At 41.5% G+C, this 15,823-nt stretch overlaps 2 protein-coding genes across 5 annotated transcripts; both read left to right on the top strand.

Annotated features, from left to right (window-relative positions):
- Positions 1-793: 793 nt before the first annotated feature.
- gkap1 (G kinase anchoring protein 1) lies at positions 794-7,603 on the top strand. 3 transcript variants are annotated; one of them, XM_069138517.1, is made up of 12 exons: positions 794-902; positions 1,316-1,602; positions 2,883-3,041; positions 3,380-3,457; positions 3,893-4,028; positions 4,188-4,216; positions 4,873-5,034; positions 5,336-5,422; positions 6,107-6,170; positions 6,280-6,350; positions 6,444-6,521; positions 7,148-7,603. In XM_069138517.1, exons 2-12 carry the CDS (start codon positions 1,345-1,347, stop codon positions 7,187-7,189), a joined length of 1,164 nt encoding a protein of 387 aa, XP_068994618.1. In that variant the 5' UTR covers positions 794-902; positions 1,316-1,344; the 3' UTR covers positions 7,190-7,603. The 3 variants fall into 3 exon arrangements, with proteins under 3 accessions (XP_068994618.1, XP_068994621.1, XP_068994620.1); XM_069138519.1 differs by having other exon boundaries at positions 809-850; XM_069138520.1 differs by lacking the exon at positions 2,883-3,041.
- A 458-nt stretch (positions 7,604-8,061) lies between these two features.
- Positions 8,062-15,800, top strand: LOC138191560 (ubiquilin-1-like). 2 transcript variants are annotated; one of them, XM_069138447.1, is made up of 11 exons: positions 8,062-8,386; positions 8,601-8,743; positions 9,436-9,563; positions 9,793-10,052; positions 10,381-10,554; positions 10,661-10,829; positions 11,069-11,190; positions 11,322-11,405; positions 12,048-12,163; positions 12,288-12,468; positions 13,229-15,800. In XM_069138447.1, the coding sequence occupies exons 1-11, from the start codon at positions 8,264-8,266 to the stop codon at positions 13,370-13,372; spliced, it is 1,644 nt and encodes a 547-aa protein (XP_068994548.1). In that variant the 5' UTR covers positions 8,062-8,263; the 3' UTR covers positions 13,373-15,800. The 2 variants fall into 2 exon arrangements, with proteins under 2 accessions (XP_068994548.1, XP_068994547.1); XM_069138446.1 differs by having other exon boundaries at positions 9,790-10,052.
- Positions 15,801-15,823: the final 23 nt, after the last annotated feature.

The following is a 15,823-nucleotide window of genomic DNA, read 5'->3' as shown; positions in this document are numbered from 1 at the left end:
ATTGTCTCTATTGTGTGGGCTCATTCCCATTCTTTTCATCTCCAACACACGGACATCATAGCCATGATTGTGGGGTGAGTCTACCATGAACCTCCCCTATCCTGTGAAAAGTGTTTTCCTCTCTATTACAGGCTGTAAATTAGGTGAACAATAAGACAAAATTGCTTGAATCTGTCATACATTAATTTCCTTGAATTGGATAAAGCTGTAATTTAGGCTACTTAATACTTGCTTTCCTTTACTGACTGAATTAGAAATATGATATTAATAATACTAATATGTTCGTTTTTGATCATTTGATCAAATGTAGCCTCGCTTTATTTTTGTACATGTAACACAACACGCCATTGAGTAGGCTTATACTTTGACAGGGTCGAAGGGCGGCTGCATTTCTTTGCGAAGTGTTCAGCCACATCGCAGCTTCTTCTTCAGAGGATGAAGTTCGGTTCGTGTTTATGGTGATGGGACAGTTTTATTCTAAGGGACACAGCATGTCATGATAGAAGACATGAGGACTGAACAAACTCCAGAGAGGAGGTTTAAATTATTACGCAATATCTTTAAAATGATTGTTGAATCGGTTCAGAAAACAATACAAATGTAGCTAATACGGCAAATATAATGTTTTTACTCAAAACAGAGTGAATGGCCATTAAACCAACAAACAACAGGCTAAAAAAAAAAAAAAAAAAAAAAAAAAAAAAAAAAAAAAAAAAAAAAAAAATCTGCAGGCATTTTAAACTGAAAGGACGAAGAGCGTTTCTCCTTTTTTTTTGTCACCGCCGGGCTGCCGTACTCAGACAATCGTTGTTAGCAAACCGACGGTAACCGACAGCACCTTCACGAACAGGTGAAAGTATTATTTAGGAACTTTTCTCGCGATTAGTGCCTCTTTAACACAGGTCAGTGGTTATTTTAAAAACAAAAGACCAATGTGAGTCCGTTCGTGTGTTTTTCGCCGGCACGTATCACGACTTTCTGCACTTGTTAGGGAAGCTAACGAAACCGGCTAAAGCGGTCTGTCGTTAGCTCGGTTATGTCGCTCCTCCCGTGAGGCCAACCTCGCTGCCTCCGCTCCTCAAATCACTTCACATTTATCTGCTCTGCCGATGAAACACTTCGACGACTCAGTCTTGTTGTTACACATACAGCTGTTCGCCTTCAGACCCAGCGCGTGAACATATCCGATAAAAGTGGTTGCAACTGCAAGCTAACTCGTTTTATGACCCGTTTCAAGTTATCTTCACTATAATCGTTGTAATCCATCTTATATATATATATATTTTTTTTCTTTTCTTTTCTTTCCTCGTTTAAGTTTCCCCCTTTTTTGTTGTTGTTGCTGCGATGGCATCGTCTGCAATGATCACCGTCCCCACCACCGCCTCCCGCTTCGCCCTGCTTCAGATCGACTCCGACTCGGACTCCGACGCCTCCGAGCCGGGGAAGACGAGCACCAAAAGCTCCTCCGGGAAGCCCCGGCAAGGAAAAGCAGGAGCGGCCGGGGGGGGGAAAGCGGCGGCGGCGGCAGCAGCCCAGGGCAACGACAAGAAGAAAGACAAGAAGAAGAAGAAGAAGGAGCAGCAGCAGAGTGAGGCAAACGAGGTGAGGGGGTGAAAGGTGGGGAAGTCGAGTCCCCCCCCCCACCCTCTTTTGCTTTCCCTCCCCCCCCCCCACACACACACACACACATGTCTGTTATGAAGCTGCAAACATGGCTTTCGTTTTGTGACATTTGGCGACCCAAGTGTGTGCTTCTGTTGTTTTGACTTCACCTGAAATGAAAGTGAGCAGGGTGGTGGTGTTCAGGGTGGTGGTGTTCAGGGTGGTGGTGTTCAGGTACTCTACAGGAAGACGGATGATGTTTTTGTTTTCTCGCAGCTAAAAGAGGAAAGGAAGAATCTAACGCAGTTGTTAAAAAAAAAAAAAAAAGGGGAAAGAATTAGTTCTGTTTTTTTTTGTTGTTTTTTTTCTCATTGAGATTAATGTCACTTTTGCGAGAGAGGCCGGAGAACAAATTCCTCACACAGGATGCCATCTGAAAACAACCATCGCGCACACACACACGCACACACACACTCTAAGGAAAACAGGCCCAAATATTTATGAGAAATATATGATATTAGAGCTTTAAAGTCTCACCGTAGTGAGTGTCTCTATAACGTCAAGCTGTGCTGCAGCTCAATGTTAGCCTGGTACGGAGAGCACGTAATGCTTCTCGAATAATGAACCCTGGTAAGTTTGTCACTTTAAATTTAAAAAAAAAACAAATCAAAGAAGGCATACCTTATCGTATCATCCCAGTTGGCTGTGTGTGGTGGACCCCCAATAGGGAGTTGACCAGCGGACATCCTAGTTAGGTGCCTGAACTACCTCAACAGTCTCTCAAGGAGCAGCGGCTTTTGGGCAGGAATGTAGGCCGGCCGATAAATACAGAGGGTTTGCGTTTACGGTTCGGCTCCCTGTTCACCGCTACGGTCTGCCGCTTCTCGAAGGTTCATGAAATTAGTTCATGAACTTAAAAGCCTGTGTTTCGAATGATAAGCGCTCTGGTGTTTCATACACGGTCCAGGCCATACACCAGGTTTTGATCTTGACTTGTTGACATTTTATTGACCAATGATCATTGATTGAGAAAACATTCCGAATAATCAACACTGAAATAAGTGTGCACTGCAGCACAATTAAAATGCTTGTTCAGAGACCCACTAGTCCGCTCAAAGAAACTTAAGAAATCCACATCCATCCCACAGACACACTTCATTCATAAACAATAGTGACGGTTTCTAAAGCTAACGAAAAGATCGAGTTTTTGTTCGTAAAAGTAGCAATAAGGGTGATATTAAGTGAGTGTTTGGATCAAGTTTTATCTCTCTCTCTATTAGTTGCGTAATTTGGCCTTTAAGAAGATTCCTCAGAAGTCTTGTGCTCCGCCGCCCTGTATGACGCTGTCAGGGATAGCTAGTGAACTTCTGAACCCTGCATCAGGGGACCACAATATACCTTCAGAGGGGTGGCAGCAGTGGAAGCAGAGAGATGAGCAGGTAAGAGAAAACAACTATTACATAATTAAAGGGGGTAGGCTCGTGAGACCCGCTTGGTAACAGTAGTACCATTCATGTGTACTTTTGGAAACTGCTTTACTTACAAGTCCTTTTGAGTGGAGCTGTCCGGAGGTCAGCAGCGGAGGAGTGGCTGCGCTGGCATCTTCCATGTGCAACGACATGAGCAGGATATTGTTACGTAGCATAAGAATAGAGCAGATGTATAAAATGTCGTCTGTCCTTGCTGTGTCTGCATTTCAAGCAGTCATGTCTGACTTTACAGATAGTACCAATTGAATGTTCTTCCTCATCTTTTTTTTCCCTCCCTCTCCCCTCAGATAACCACAGAACTTTATGAGGCAGACCTGGAAAAGGCTTTGATTCTAAGTAAACTGGAGTACGAACAAAAGAAACAGGTACGCATCACGCACAAATATAACCCTTTTGAAAGACAAATTGAGGGACACGGTTGTCACTGCGGGCAAATTTGAAGAAATGTATCATTTTTTACAAAACTGTTGATTTGGTGGCAGTTTTGTTGCCCTCTGACACGTCTGTGACATATTCTGATGTACAAGGGTTCTTGAAATTATAAGAAAAGACACTTAATTGTATTATTTTATGTCTTCATGCTGGAACTTTTCAGCAGATGCAGCTGTTCATTGGAAATATACTTTGGATGCATGGAGCTAAAAAAAAAACACCTTTTGTTCCTTTCCCTTACTGTCCCTGGATCTTCTGTTTCGATCAAAGAGCAACAGCCATTCATTTTTATAAGAGCATTTATTTCTAGCATGAAATATTAAGAATTTTAACGATGAGTTTTCACATGGTCTGCTTTCATTCTACAGAGCAACACAAACACATCCTCGCCAAAGTCACGAGGAGGAAAAGAGGGCGGAGGGAAGAAAGACAAAAAGAAGAATCAGCAGGCAAAAGAGAAAAAGACAGTCTCCCTGCAGGACTTCCAGGCTGAGGGCAGTGTAGGTGAGAGAAACTCGCTGATCACTTTCAGAATCAATTAAACTAGAATCTTGTGTCGCAGTCTGTCTCAGCCAGAACACAACCTGGAACTGTAAACCACATTAAATGCATTCTTCTCTTAAGTTTTGTTGCGTTATATCAATGTATGTTTTCTCTCTGCAGAACATTTGAGTAAAAAACAAGAAAAGGAGGTGAGCAAGGGGTTATATTTATTGTATACTGTATAAACAGCATCGTATTTTACAATATGGTGGTGTTACTGATGAGTTGAATGAGTTCTCAAATAAAGCAGAATTGAGGACTGCACAATGGGTAATGACTATCTGGGAGATACTATATTAATAGATCATTACGCAATGGTAAGTTCATAAACATATCTGCAGAGTAACAATTACTTTCTTCATACGTCAATCCTCCTGAACTGTGTAGTAGTCTTTGATTCAGTTATCCATTTCACTAATTATCAGGTACATTACATTTCATTTAGCTGACGCTTTTATCCAAAGCGACTTACAACACACGATGGTACACCATCGGGAGCAATTTTAGGGTTCAGTGTCTCGCTCAAGGACACTTAGGCATGTGGACGGGAGGAGCTGGGCTCGGACCACCAACCTCCCGATTAGTGTGCAACCCTCTACCAACTGAGATACAGCCTCCCTACCTAGGTACCTCTGATTTGTCCCCCCACTCATTCCCCAGGAACTACTCACAATTGCGCCTACCATATTATACAAATTTGACATACCTTTGTATTAGAAATACACGGCTTTAATCGTTTTATTTGAGACATATCACGTGTGATGGGGCAAATCTTGACTGAACCGCTGACCAAATTCCCTTCCAGGACGCCAGAGCGGCTAGCGCAGCTCCAGGAGTCGGCCAGGAGGAGCGTTTCTTTAACAAATTGGAAGATGATGTCAGTCGGATTATCCAAAGGGAGAAAAGACGTGAGCAGTACACTAACAGCCAGGGCCAAGAAATCAACACCTCTACAGAACATGAACCGGTGAGTAGACAGATGCACATGTACAACAAAATACTCATCTAGATGTCAATATGTATTAGGCTTCTGGTATTAACAGGAACATCATTTTGTGAGTTTTGGTTTCTGATCCTCGGCTCCTTGACATTTCTTACCTACCGTCTACTTGTGTCTGGCCTTAGAGCTGTGTACACATTTTCCGGTCATTGAATAAATACGACATCACCTCAGCAAAGTTGTGTTGTTGTTTTTTGTTACTAAGCTGAATAAGTAGGAAGTGTAAAGTTGCCCTGACTTGTTCTTTTCTGCCCATTCTTCCCGTTAGGACCCCCGAGCAGAGCAGCTGAAGTACGACCTGGAGAAGAAAGACCAGGAAATCGATAAGCTCAAGAAAACCATCTCACAGTGGGAGGTCAGCAGTTAGACCCAGTTACCCAATCTTTTTATAATTTCACCAGCAAATTACAATTTCACCCATGTTGCCAGTTGTGGAACTGGTACATATGTACTTTCACATTTTGCGATACACATTTTATTTTAACTATAAAGTTATAGACTGATGTCTTTCAACACGAAGTTAAAGTAGTCAACAAATAAACTCGCACTTGAAGCTTTTTTTCTATTTAATGAGTCACTTATGGGAAATTTTACCAGCACAACTTTAAGTAGTGTACTGTTAGCTAGAAAAATCATTTTTACAGAGAGAACATGAGGGTATAAGATAAGGTGGCGGGAATGAATAAACAAGGACACAAAACCTGTATTTTATTTTTTTTAGGGCAGACTGACAAATAATAGTTGCCTTCATGAAAATGTCCTCTTAACTATGTGATTATTATGATTATCTGTATCAAACACTGTTTTCCTGTTGCCTTGAAGTGTAAAGTTTTCTCAGAGGCGGTGGACAGCCTCTGTTGGTTACACTGAGCTCCTAACAGTGATCAGTATCCAGTATGCGAAGATTTTTTTTTTCAACATGTCTAAAGAAATGCCCTAAACCAACCATGTCACATAATAACAAACTGTCTTTGCCTGTTTGTTGTGGCCATTAACCTCACTACAAAAGAAAATAAAATCTTGCTTCTCAATTCTGCAGGTTAAATACAGAGAGGTTAAAGCACGAAATGCCCAGCTGCTTAAGATGCTCCAACAGGGAGAGAGTGAGTCGAGCATTACACTTGATACCTCTTATTTTCTTTCCCTTTCTTTCCCGAGGACTTCATACGATCTGTCTGGTGTTTTCTGATTTTTCTAATCTTCCTCCTTCAGTGAAAGACAAAGCAGAAATCCTTCTACAGGTAGAAGAACTCCTGCATATTAAAGAAGAACTGTCATCACAGGTGTGTAACAGCGAGGGAGAGACTACGAGAAAGGAATATGTTTTTAGATATTTGTCTATTTATGCACATAAATAACATTGTTGTTTTTTTTAGGTCACATTACTACACGCTGCCCTTGAACAAGAAAGGTCTAAAGTCAAAGGACTGCAGTCAGAACAACCAAAACATCAGGTGAGCGTACAAATAATCCCTCACTTTTTTTTTTTAAATTTAGTACCTCGCCAACATGAAAAGGACTCAGAGTCTTGTGTTGTCTCTATTAATTCACATTTGTCAGAGCTGAGGTGTGGGGAGACGAGATGCTGTTTATTGTTTACTCTGAGATGCCATGATGCTTTGTGTGAGTGGGATTGCCTGTGGTTTAGTTGGTATTGTGTGTACATGGGCGTGTGCATGCATGTTGCTTCTTTCCATTTCCGTAGATCAGAGAAAAAACAGCCAGTGAGTCAGGTGAAGTGAGAAAAGTTGCAGTGTAAGTAAGCCACAGCACAGAGGTAGAGCAATAAGACTCAGGATGGAAGCAAGCTTAGGCTCAGTTCTCAGCATTTGAACACTTTCACTTTTTAATAATGCCACAGGAAATGTCCTCATTTACAATGTTCACTACCAATTTGTCATAATTTGGAAAATACTTACACTGTGTAACTGATTAGTTCGTCAATGTTTTTTCATGTATTTTTTTTTTTTATTGACCTTTGAAGTGGGTCAATAAAAACACAGTACAATGCTCCTCATACTCATGCCTATTTGTTTTTTTTGTTGTTTTTTTTGTCTTTCTGGGCTTTTCTGGTTGGCAGGGAAACAAGAAAGGGAAGAAAGCCTCGGAGACAGATCTATGAAGTTTCAGATGGAAAAGACCTGAGAATCAAAATGAAAAACAAATGATCAAATGAAGGAAAACACTGCTGATTATCATCAGGGTTCTCTTTTCCTTATTTTTTAGCTCAGATTCCTTGTCAGCCTGTAATGCATGCCCCATTAAACACACATAGAACACACTCCAGATGTGGCACGATGTATTTGAACAAGATGTACGGAAGCTTTTAAAAGTTAAATCATTTTGAAGTCTGTTTTTAAATGGTGTCTTGGCACACGTGCTGCCATCTGCAGGCATTGGAGTGCCACTGGATCTGCTGTGTGCCTGATAGTTCTGTGGGTTTAAATGCCAAACGACAGATGTGAAATGTATGTTTCTGCTTGTTTTTCTTTCTCACTGTTAAATAAATGAAATACGTTTTCAGTGAAAATAAAAACATTGGTGTATTTTGTCTTGAAGGTAAAGATCTGCAAATTTAAAAAAATATATTTTACGATAAAGGAGACATAATAAAACACATAAAAGATGTTTGAAACGTAAAATTCAAATCAAGAAAAATTCACAACTCCAGTAAAATATGTAATGAAAGTACAATTTAACATGAGATTTAAAAATGCGACTCCTAACAGTCATCAGTCATCAACTTGTGATGCAGGCAGCACGATTTTACAGCACCATACGTCAAAGACTGACCGACGGCACATATAATAATTGACTTTTCGATCTATTGTGCATCCTACTTTGGAGATATTTTGACTGAAATGAGATTTATTAACACGTTTTTTTTTAAACTGAAGAATAAGTAAAACATTTTTTTGTGGTGTACTATATCTTTAAGCAGACTCCGGTTACATAACTGGCCTATCAAATATGAAATTATTTCAGATTAAACGTACACAAAAACCGTTATATGCGGTCATATTTGTATGATAGCAGGAATATGTAGAGTTTGTATGTACACTTCAGTGCGCAGTGGGCTCACAGCTGGCACCTCATAACTTTCTGCCGAGTCATCGGGACAGACGCGCATCTCCGCCCCGGGACTGTGCGCTCCACGTCCACCTCATCTTCATCGTCAGCCTGGACAAGACTTGAGATGTCAGGTGCGGTGAGAGACGAACCCAGCGACTGTCACAGGTCTGAGACGATCGACGTTGCCGTGAAAAGTGTCACGGAGAGCAGAGACTTCACCGTCAGAGGAGACTGCACCGTCAGACAGGTCAGGAGGCTGAAAGCAGCCGGCTCGAACTGCTAACTGTGGACTGCTTTGTGCGTAAAATGGCTCGATCTGATAAATCTGCTGTCGGTTGATCAGATTGTGTTCATGCCATAAATTGATATTGAGTGAATATGAAGCGCCCAAACAAATTTGTGCCATTGCTGCTATGTTTTTGGCTGACAAAGGTGCTGCTCTGTGTTTCTGTCTTGTGCAGTTGAAATGGGGTCTATCGGAGCGCCTGGGAGCCTCAGCGGAGCAGCTGGTGCTGATCCACTCCGGCCGCGTGCTCAGAGAGTCAGAGCTGATGAGTCACCTCAAAGGACAGAATGGGTCAGTCTGCCTCTGCATGATCCAAAGGTACGAACAAACAACATGGGATGGACTCATGTGGTCAGCAGACACGGAGGGTTCATAAACACATGTTTATCTGCAATAATAAGCATAATGCACCAGCTGCAGAAACAGTTGGCTGTGTTGTGACAACTGCTTTTTTTTTTTTTTTTTTTTGTAACATATCACGTTTCAGTTTAGTCAATCTGTAAACTGACCTCGTTTGGCCAAAGCTGTCAGTCACAGGGTATAATTGGTCATTTGTAATGTCAGGGACACATTTGGCCCTGATACAGAGCTGTTCATTCCTTAGATATGGTTAAACACATTTTCAAGACATAGACTTGTGGCAAAAATTGTGAATTTGAGAATGTTTTTTTTTCTTAAATGCCTTATTTTAGCCCAAATACTTAATTGTAAAATAAATCATTTCGATAGATACACACTAGGTTTTGTATCATACATTGAAATTACATATGCAGACTCGCCCTCCATCAACACACTATCCTAATAGCTCTTATCGGCTCTTTTAAATTATATTTGTTGGAAGTAGTCGGTGTGCAGATGTGTTGTTTGACTCCTGCTTTCAGTTTAAATTTTTTGATTCTGTACTTTTAACAAAATTATGAACAAATTTGGTCTTTTGCCCAGAAACTCGACATGTATGCACAGCTTTTACAAAAGAGCTGCTGGATTCAGATTCAGTCCATCCCTTTCAGGCCTCAGCCTTTGTCTGCTCCTCCCCTGAGTGATCCTGCTTCAGAGACGGTCCAATCAGAGCACACAGGTGTTCCCAACCCTGATCCTGATAAGTTCACACCATCCCCCACCTCTCCCTTCTGCCTGGGTAAGAACTGCTGAAAAGAGGACCACTCCTCACCTCCAATTATTTCCTGCCGTTTCTCAGGTCTCTAATCTCATAATAACTTTTGCATTTTATATGTGTATGAGTGACTCTTGTCTCCGGTCCCTATAGCTGGACTTATACTCCTTCTGGGGGATAATTACACCTCACTCAGCTCTGCAGTGCATTTACACTCTCCTGTTCTTTTGATCCCGTCTTGTTTCCATAGTAGAAGCTCTAGACAGTCTTGGCCTTGAGAACAGCGGCCCTGGGTTCTTTCCTGCGCTTCAGCGCCAGATGGAGAGCCAACTGCTAGCTGACCCGGAGATGATGCGCCGTGTCCTGAGCAGCCCCTTCGTACAGAGCACCCTCTCCACCGCCAGCCCTCAACTAACCAGACAGCTCATTCTGTCTAACCCCCAATTTCAGCAGCTCCTGCAAACAAACCCTGAGGTGGAAGATATGCTCAACAATACAGATGCCATAGCACAGGTGCGTGTAGTTTGGGGTAAGTGTGAAGTGTGTGTTTGCAGTGCAGATTTGTTGCAAGTCGTGTGAGTGGTAGATTTTTTTGTGCCAGAGTGCTGTCACATGTGGGCCATTTATACTATGCACTTGCAAAACTGCACTTCATTGAACCAGTTTACTTTGCTTATCATTAATATTGTTATTTTAACATATTCAATAGGTGTGTTATATCCATTCCTTTTGAAGGGGAATTTTTTGTTTTGCACTCCAACTTGAACACAGTTTTTCCCTCTTTGATTTATTTATCTCACCCATACATTCAATATCATGTTGCTCTCTCTTCCCTCACCAGGTGCTGGAGCTCATCAGGAACCCTGACATGATAGAGGAAGTGATGCAAAATGAAGACACGGCATTGGACCATTTGCAGCCAGAGCAGGACAACGCTGAAACTTGTATCAGTTGCTCTGACGGCCTACAGAAAACAGAAGCAAAATTACAGGAACAAAGCCTTAAACAATCCCAGGTACAGCTTTGAAGATTGAGTTTTCCTGAATTAACTTGTTAGGTTTGGTCAAACTAATCTTGTGTGTTTAACCTGGGTGACTATTTCTGTTCTCGGTCTCTTCTAGCTCCAGATTGGACTGCCCCCAGTCGTGACTTCAACATCTGGGAATCAACACACACAGGAGGGAGAAAGCCACCCGACACCACCCTGCTCCAGCCACTCCACAGATCCTCTCAGTGATCTGACTGCCACCCCAACAGCCGGTCCAAACTCTCAGACCACTATTACTCCAGGCAAAATAACATACATCCACACTGTTTAACTAGTTCAATTATTAATGCCCTCATTGAACAACCACAGCAATCTGCCAGAAAACTCACATTGGAGCTTATTCATAGAGAAGAAGTTGACATTTATACCTGTGCAGTCATGCAAACTTCAGAGACCTTCTTGGGTTGTCTGTGTTTTTCGTGTATTGAGCATTTTAAAGGTTTTTGGCTTCTTTTCTGTGGCCTCCTTCCTCTTTCCTCAGGCATGCAGTCACTGCTGGAGGAGATCACCGCCAGTCCAGGTCTGATGGAGAGCCTGCTGTCTGGGCCCTACGTCAGCAGTCTTCTGAACTGCCTCAGCCAGAACCCCGACCTGGCTGCACAGGTGATCCATACACAATGAATGTGTGCACGCTAACTCTTAACTGTGACCTGGTAAGTGCAGTGCATTTCCTTTCTCCTAAAAAGCAGACAGGTCTCATAGCCCATACTGCTTTTGTTTTGCTACTGTTTCAGATGCTGCTGAGCCACCCTCTGTTCTCAGAAAATCCTCAGCTGCAGCAGCAAATGAGGCAGCAGATCCCTCTCTTCCTGCAACAGGTCTGTTCATTCTTCTCACTGTTCCTCATCACTTTTACTTTAAGCCAAGTTCCCTTTATATAGCACATTTTAAATACAGCAAGAGTTGCCCAAAGTGCTGCACAACATCAAACGAAGGCTTGAAATATTTGAAGCCACTGAAGATTAAAAAAAAAAAAAAAAGGAACAAAGCAAACAAAGAAAGAAATAGATTAAAAGCAATGATAAGCCAGAACAAAATATGAGGATATACATGTGTATACATTTCAGGAGATCATTCCTGCCCACTGCAATAAGACTTTACAATAACTCACCTCTGGCCAAATCCATCACATATCAATAACACCGTTACTTCCTCTATTTTTTATTCTGTTATTTTAATTGCTTTGCCCTGTATCTATATATGCTGCTATAGCAAAAACAATGTCCCCTTGTACACGATTAATTATCTATCTATCTATCTATCTATCTATCTATCTATCTATCTATCTATCTATCTATCTATCTATCTATCTATCTATCTATCTATCTATCTATCTATCTATCTATCTATCTATCTATCTGCTACAGATGTTATCTACCCTAGCAAATTCTCCGTTTTGACTCCATTGCTTAGAGTGTTTATCATTAATATCCTCTTTATTAATTGTCAACAATGTGTAGATGCAGAGTCCTGAGCTGCTGTCAGCCATGTTGAACCCCAGAGCCATGGAGGCTCTGCTCCAGATCCAACAGGGTCTGCAGACTCTGGCTACAGAAGCTCCTGCCCTCATACCTGTGTGGGTGAAAACAGACAATCAACCTAAAGGGATTTATTCTGGTTTAGTGACTGGGTAAAATGATCTTTTTTTTTTTTAATATATATATATACTGTGTATTTACCACCACATGTCTGTCCTGCAGGGCTGGACTTGGAAACACTGGAGCCAGTGATAATTCTGCTCCTGAGCTTGCATCTGAGTCTGTCCTGAACAGCCAATCAAGGAGCGGCCCTGAGGTTGCCACAGTGATGGAGCAGCAGCAGCAGCAGCAGCAGCAGTTCGTAGGACAGATGCTACAGGCACTGGCTACCACCAATGAGGAGGTACGTCAGTGTTTCCTTATAACCTCGCTGTTTGCCTCTATAATTGACCTGAACTGCTCCAGATTTTGAAATGTCACCAGTAAATACCATTTTTAGTACAAAAAAAAATAAAAAATCACTGGACAGCTCTCTTTCTTATTTTAATGCCAGAGGTAGGTTAATGATATGTCCCTAATACTGAAATTTTAATGGTTCTGTGCTCAGAGGGCAAATATTTTTAAACCTATTGACACAAAAAGAGTAACTGCAGGTAGTTTAATAGTCCTGCTTGCACTGACAGCCGGCGGTGACAATCTGCTTGATGGTGGCAGTAGAGTACCAAACTGCAACTCATCTGGCCACATCCAGCTGTGATGTCTAGTCTGGTGTGGTCAGAGATTTATGCCTTTTCTCGTGCAGCATGTTTTCCTTCCTTCCAAATTGTAGTGCTGAGTTACTCTTTAAAGTTTTTCTCATAACAAAGTGCTGCTATGTGAAGTTTGTACATTTGTTCAGTGTATGATGTGAAGTCTATTTGTCACAATTTATTCTAACTAAATAGACAGCATGGTCTACACAAAGTCCTTGAAAGTTTGAAAGGTTATTCATCTGTCAGTTTCAATTTTCTTATTTGTTTACCGAGGGTGAAGGAGAGTCACGTCTGAAGTGTGAAATGTGCGCTGCATTTTCGCTGCCAGAGGCACAAACCCTCTTAACTAATCATTTTAACGGTATCGTAAAAAGTAAGACTTTAAATAACCCTGTCGTCATGTTGTGTCAGGTCCATCATGAGGAGGATGAGTTCCAGGAGGAGCTGGAGCAGCTGAGCTCAATGGGCTTCAGAGACAGACAGGCAAATCTTCAGGCCCTCATCAGCACCAGAGGAGACCTCAACACTGCTATACAGCATCTGCTCAGGCTCTGACACACACGCGCGCACACACACACACACACACACACACACACACACACACACACACACACACACACACACTGTGCACCTTCACTCTCCTGAGTGAATATACTAAGCAGTTACACGTAAATATAATAGTACTACGTGTATCATTACTTGAAAGCCATATATGTAGATGTACATCCATAACTTAACATTTGAACCTCTTTCTGAAGCAGTACATTATATTCAGTCCAAGCAACATCACCCTTATTCTAGTAAAATATGAGGATTTTGGGGTTTACGTAAGTGTAAAAACAAAAGAATACAATCACTTTCCCTCCCACAGTGACATCCACTGTTGCAGGTCTGCACAGGCACTTAAATTCACCTTACATACTGTAGACTTCTAGCAACCGCATAAATATCCAGAGGCAGGTCATGTATTATTAATCCCTGCGCCGCTACACTATGAAGCTCAGGCCTCTTTTCATGTTGCCACCCAGACACCGTCTAACGAATGCTTGTTAACACCCGGGGACAGTCAGATGTCCTGAAAGTAGCAGATGATTCACACTCTCGATCTCAGTCAACAGATTGAACCAGGATTGCAATATGTTGTGTGATGTTTCCACAACTCCCTCGCTGCTCTTGTGTTTTGTCCACCATAGGCTGTAGAGAAGGCACACATACCAAATAATTATCTAGTTTGTCATCAAAGGTTGACTCGGTTTCAGAAGATGTGTTCAAAGAGAGGATGACTGTGCAAAACTGAAATGTGCTTGAATGTCAACAATTATCTCGAGGCTATGCTGGCACAGAAACAGCTAATCTTTTCAACACACTCTCACAGGAGGAAAATTGGATTTGAGTGAAAAAGAAAAGAAAAAGATTTGAACACTTTTGGAGCCATGATGATGAAGATTATGATTTACTTTGCATGAGTGGGACTCTTTTTAGAACCCCATATGCCGAACTACCCTTCACTGTACTGAAAACTGTAGCCTGGATCTGATTTTCTTCCTTTAAGCTGATATGCCGCATTGTTTTTGTGACATAGGGAGCGGATGAAGCATACTTTTACTTCTTTAGTTGATTCATGGCTCTGATGTAAACAATCTATTACATGCTGTCCTGTTATTTACTCTGTTCCAACTCAAACACTGTCATTTCTCATGAATTTATGACGATGTCCTGCTTTGTAAAATATGTTCCCTCTAAGCCTGGTGTAGTTTGCATAACTGTATAATTAATTCAACAGGATTTTAGGGCTGCTATGGAATTTTATTTTCTTCATCATCGTCTGTTAATTGTTTTTCTTATGATCAAGATATTACAAATTTAGCCCACGAACTGACTGAAAATAGGGAAAGATATGGCCACAATTTCTGAGAGCCCAAGATGGCATCTTCAAATTGCTTCTATTGTTCAAGCAAGAGTCACTGAAATGCCCTCTACTCATCAAAGTTAGTAATTAATGATACAATTAGACTCAATGTAGGTATTTTACCAGGCTTTTCTATTATTTAATCTTGCACTATTGAACTACAAACACTGGGGTGCAGTTATAGTTAAATTCTTCAGGGCAAAATCACGGATTATATTTGAGAATTAAACAGTCCAAGTCTAAATAATTCTTTATCATTCTCACATTATTTTTCTTCAGTGTCAAATTTGAAACAGAAATCTGCATCTGCATGTTCACTTCTGCAGTGTTGCTGAGCTTCAAAACGTGCTGTGAAAACTGGCAGATTTGTCATGTAATTTATTGAAACTTTCCAAACACATACCCAAGGTCATATTAAAAAGTGATTTTCTTCCACCAAAAAAAGTGTATCATGTGTGTGAGAGGGTTACTCTGCTTTCCCACCTCCTTTTAAGACCTACAACTGAGACACAAGACACATGCTCTGTCATCAGATGTGTATGTGATCTGCTTGACAACCTGTGTCTGTTGCTGCCAGACTGAGGGGGCTTTAATCTCTCAGCAGTATGTGCACGACTGGATGTGTGCGATATGAGAGTAGCCAAGGGGGGTTTTCTGGATTAGAACCTCCAAAAATATTTGGGTTAAGGTTTGAGATGAGTCACACCACAGAAACAGCTCAACGGTACTGAGTGGAGGGGTGTGTGAGTGCCTTTCAGAGAGAGTGTGCGTGCAATGGTCGGGGTCACGTGTGTGTGTGTGTGTGTGTGTGTGTGTGTGTGTGTGTTGTCTGAAGATGCCAACCGGTCAAGAAACGGGGGTCACAAGGATCTGACCTATGCAGTAGAGAAACTATTGTGAGAAGAGTTAAACCTGCATCACAGCAGTGTTTAGTATTGAGATGTTCAATTTATACTCTTCAATTGTTTCACTTTATCCTATTCAGCGTGAAGATTGTACTGTAAGATCGGTCGGGGCTTTTGATGTTTGTGCATAAAAGCTGGTTTGAAAGACTGAATAAAAACATGATTTGCAGTTGTTTGGTACAAAGTTGATGC

This window comes from Embiotoca jacksoni, unplaced genomic scaffold (genome assembly GCF_022577435.1).
Source record: "Embiotoca jacksoni isolate LCO1_2020_lvr unplaced genomic scaffold, fEmbJac1.0.p SCAF_8, whole genome shotgun sequence".
Lineage (NCBI taxonomy): Eukaryota > Metazoa > Chordata > Actinopteri > Embiotocidae > Embiotoca > Embiotoca jacksoni.
This window is presented reverse-complemented; position numbering and strand designations above follow the sequence as displayed.

Excerpts from the sequence above, each read along its gene's own strand:
- gkap1 (XM_069138517.1), top strand. The coding sequence starts at position 1,345 with ATGGCATCGTCTGCAATGATCACCGTCCCCACCACCGCCTCCCGCTTC. Across the intron at positions 4,029-4,187 it reads CCAGGCTGAGGGCAGTGTAG|AACATTTGAGTAAAAAACAA; the intron begins GTGAGAGAAACT and ends TTCTCTCTGCAG. Across the intron at positions 6,351-6,443 it reads AAGAAGAACTGTCATCACAG|GTCACATTACTACACGCTGC; the intron begins GTGTGTAACAGC and ends TGTTTTTTTTAG.
- LOC138191560 (XM_069138446.1), top strand. The coding sequence starts at position 8,264 with ATGTCAGGTGCGGTGAGAGACGAACCCAGCGACTGTCACAGGTCTGAG. Across the intron at positions 10,555-10,660 it reads AAAGCCTTAAACAATCCCAG|CTCCAGATTGGACTGCCCCC; the intron begins GTACAGCTTTGA and ends GGTCTCTTCTAG. Across the intron at positions 12,164-12,287 it reads GCTCCTGCCCTCATACCTGT|GGCTGGACTTGGAAACACTG; the intron begins GTGGGTGAAAAC and ends TCTGTCCTGCAG.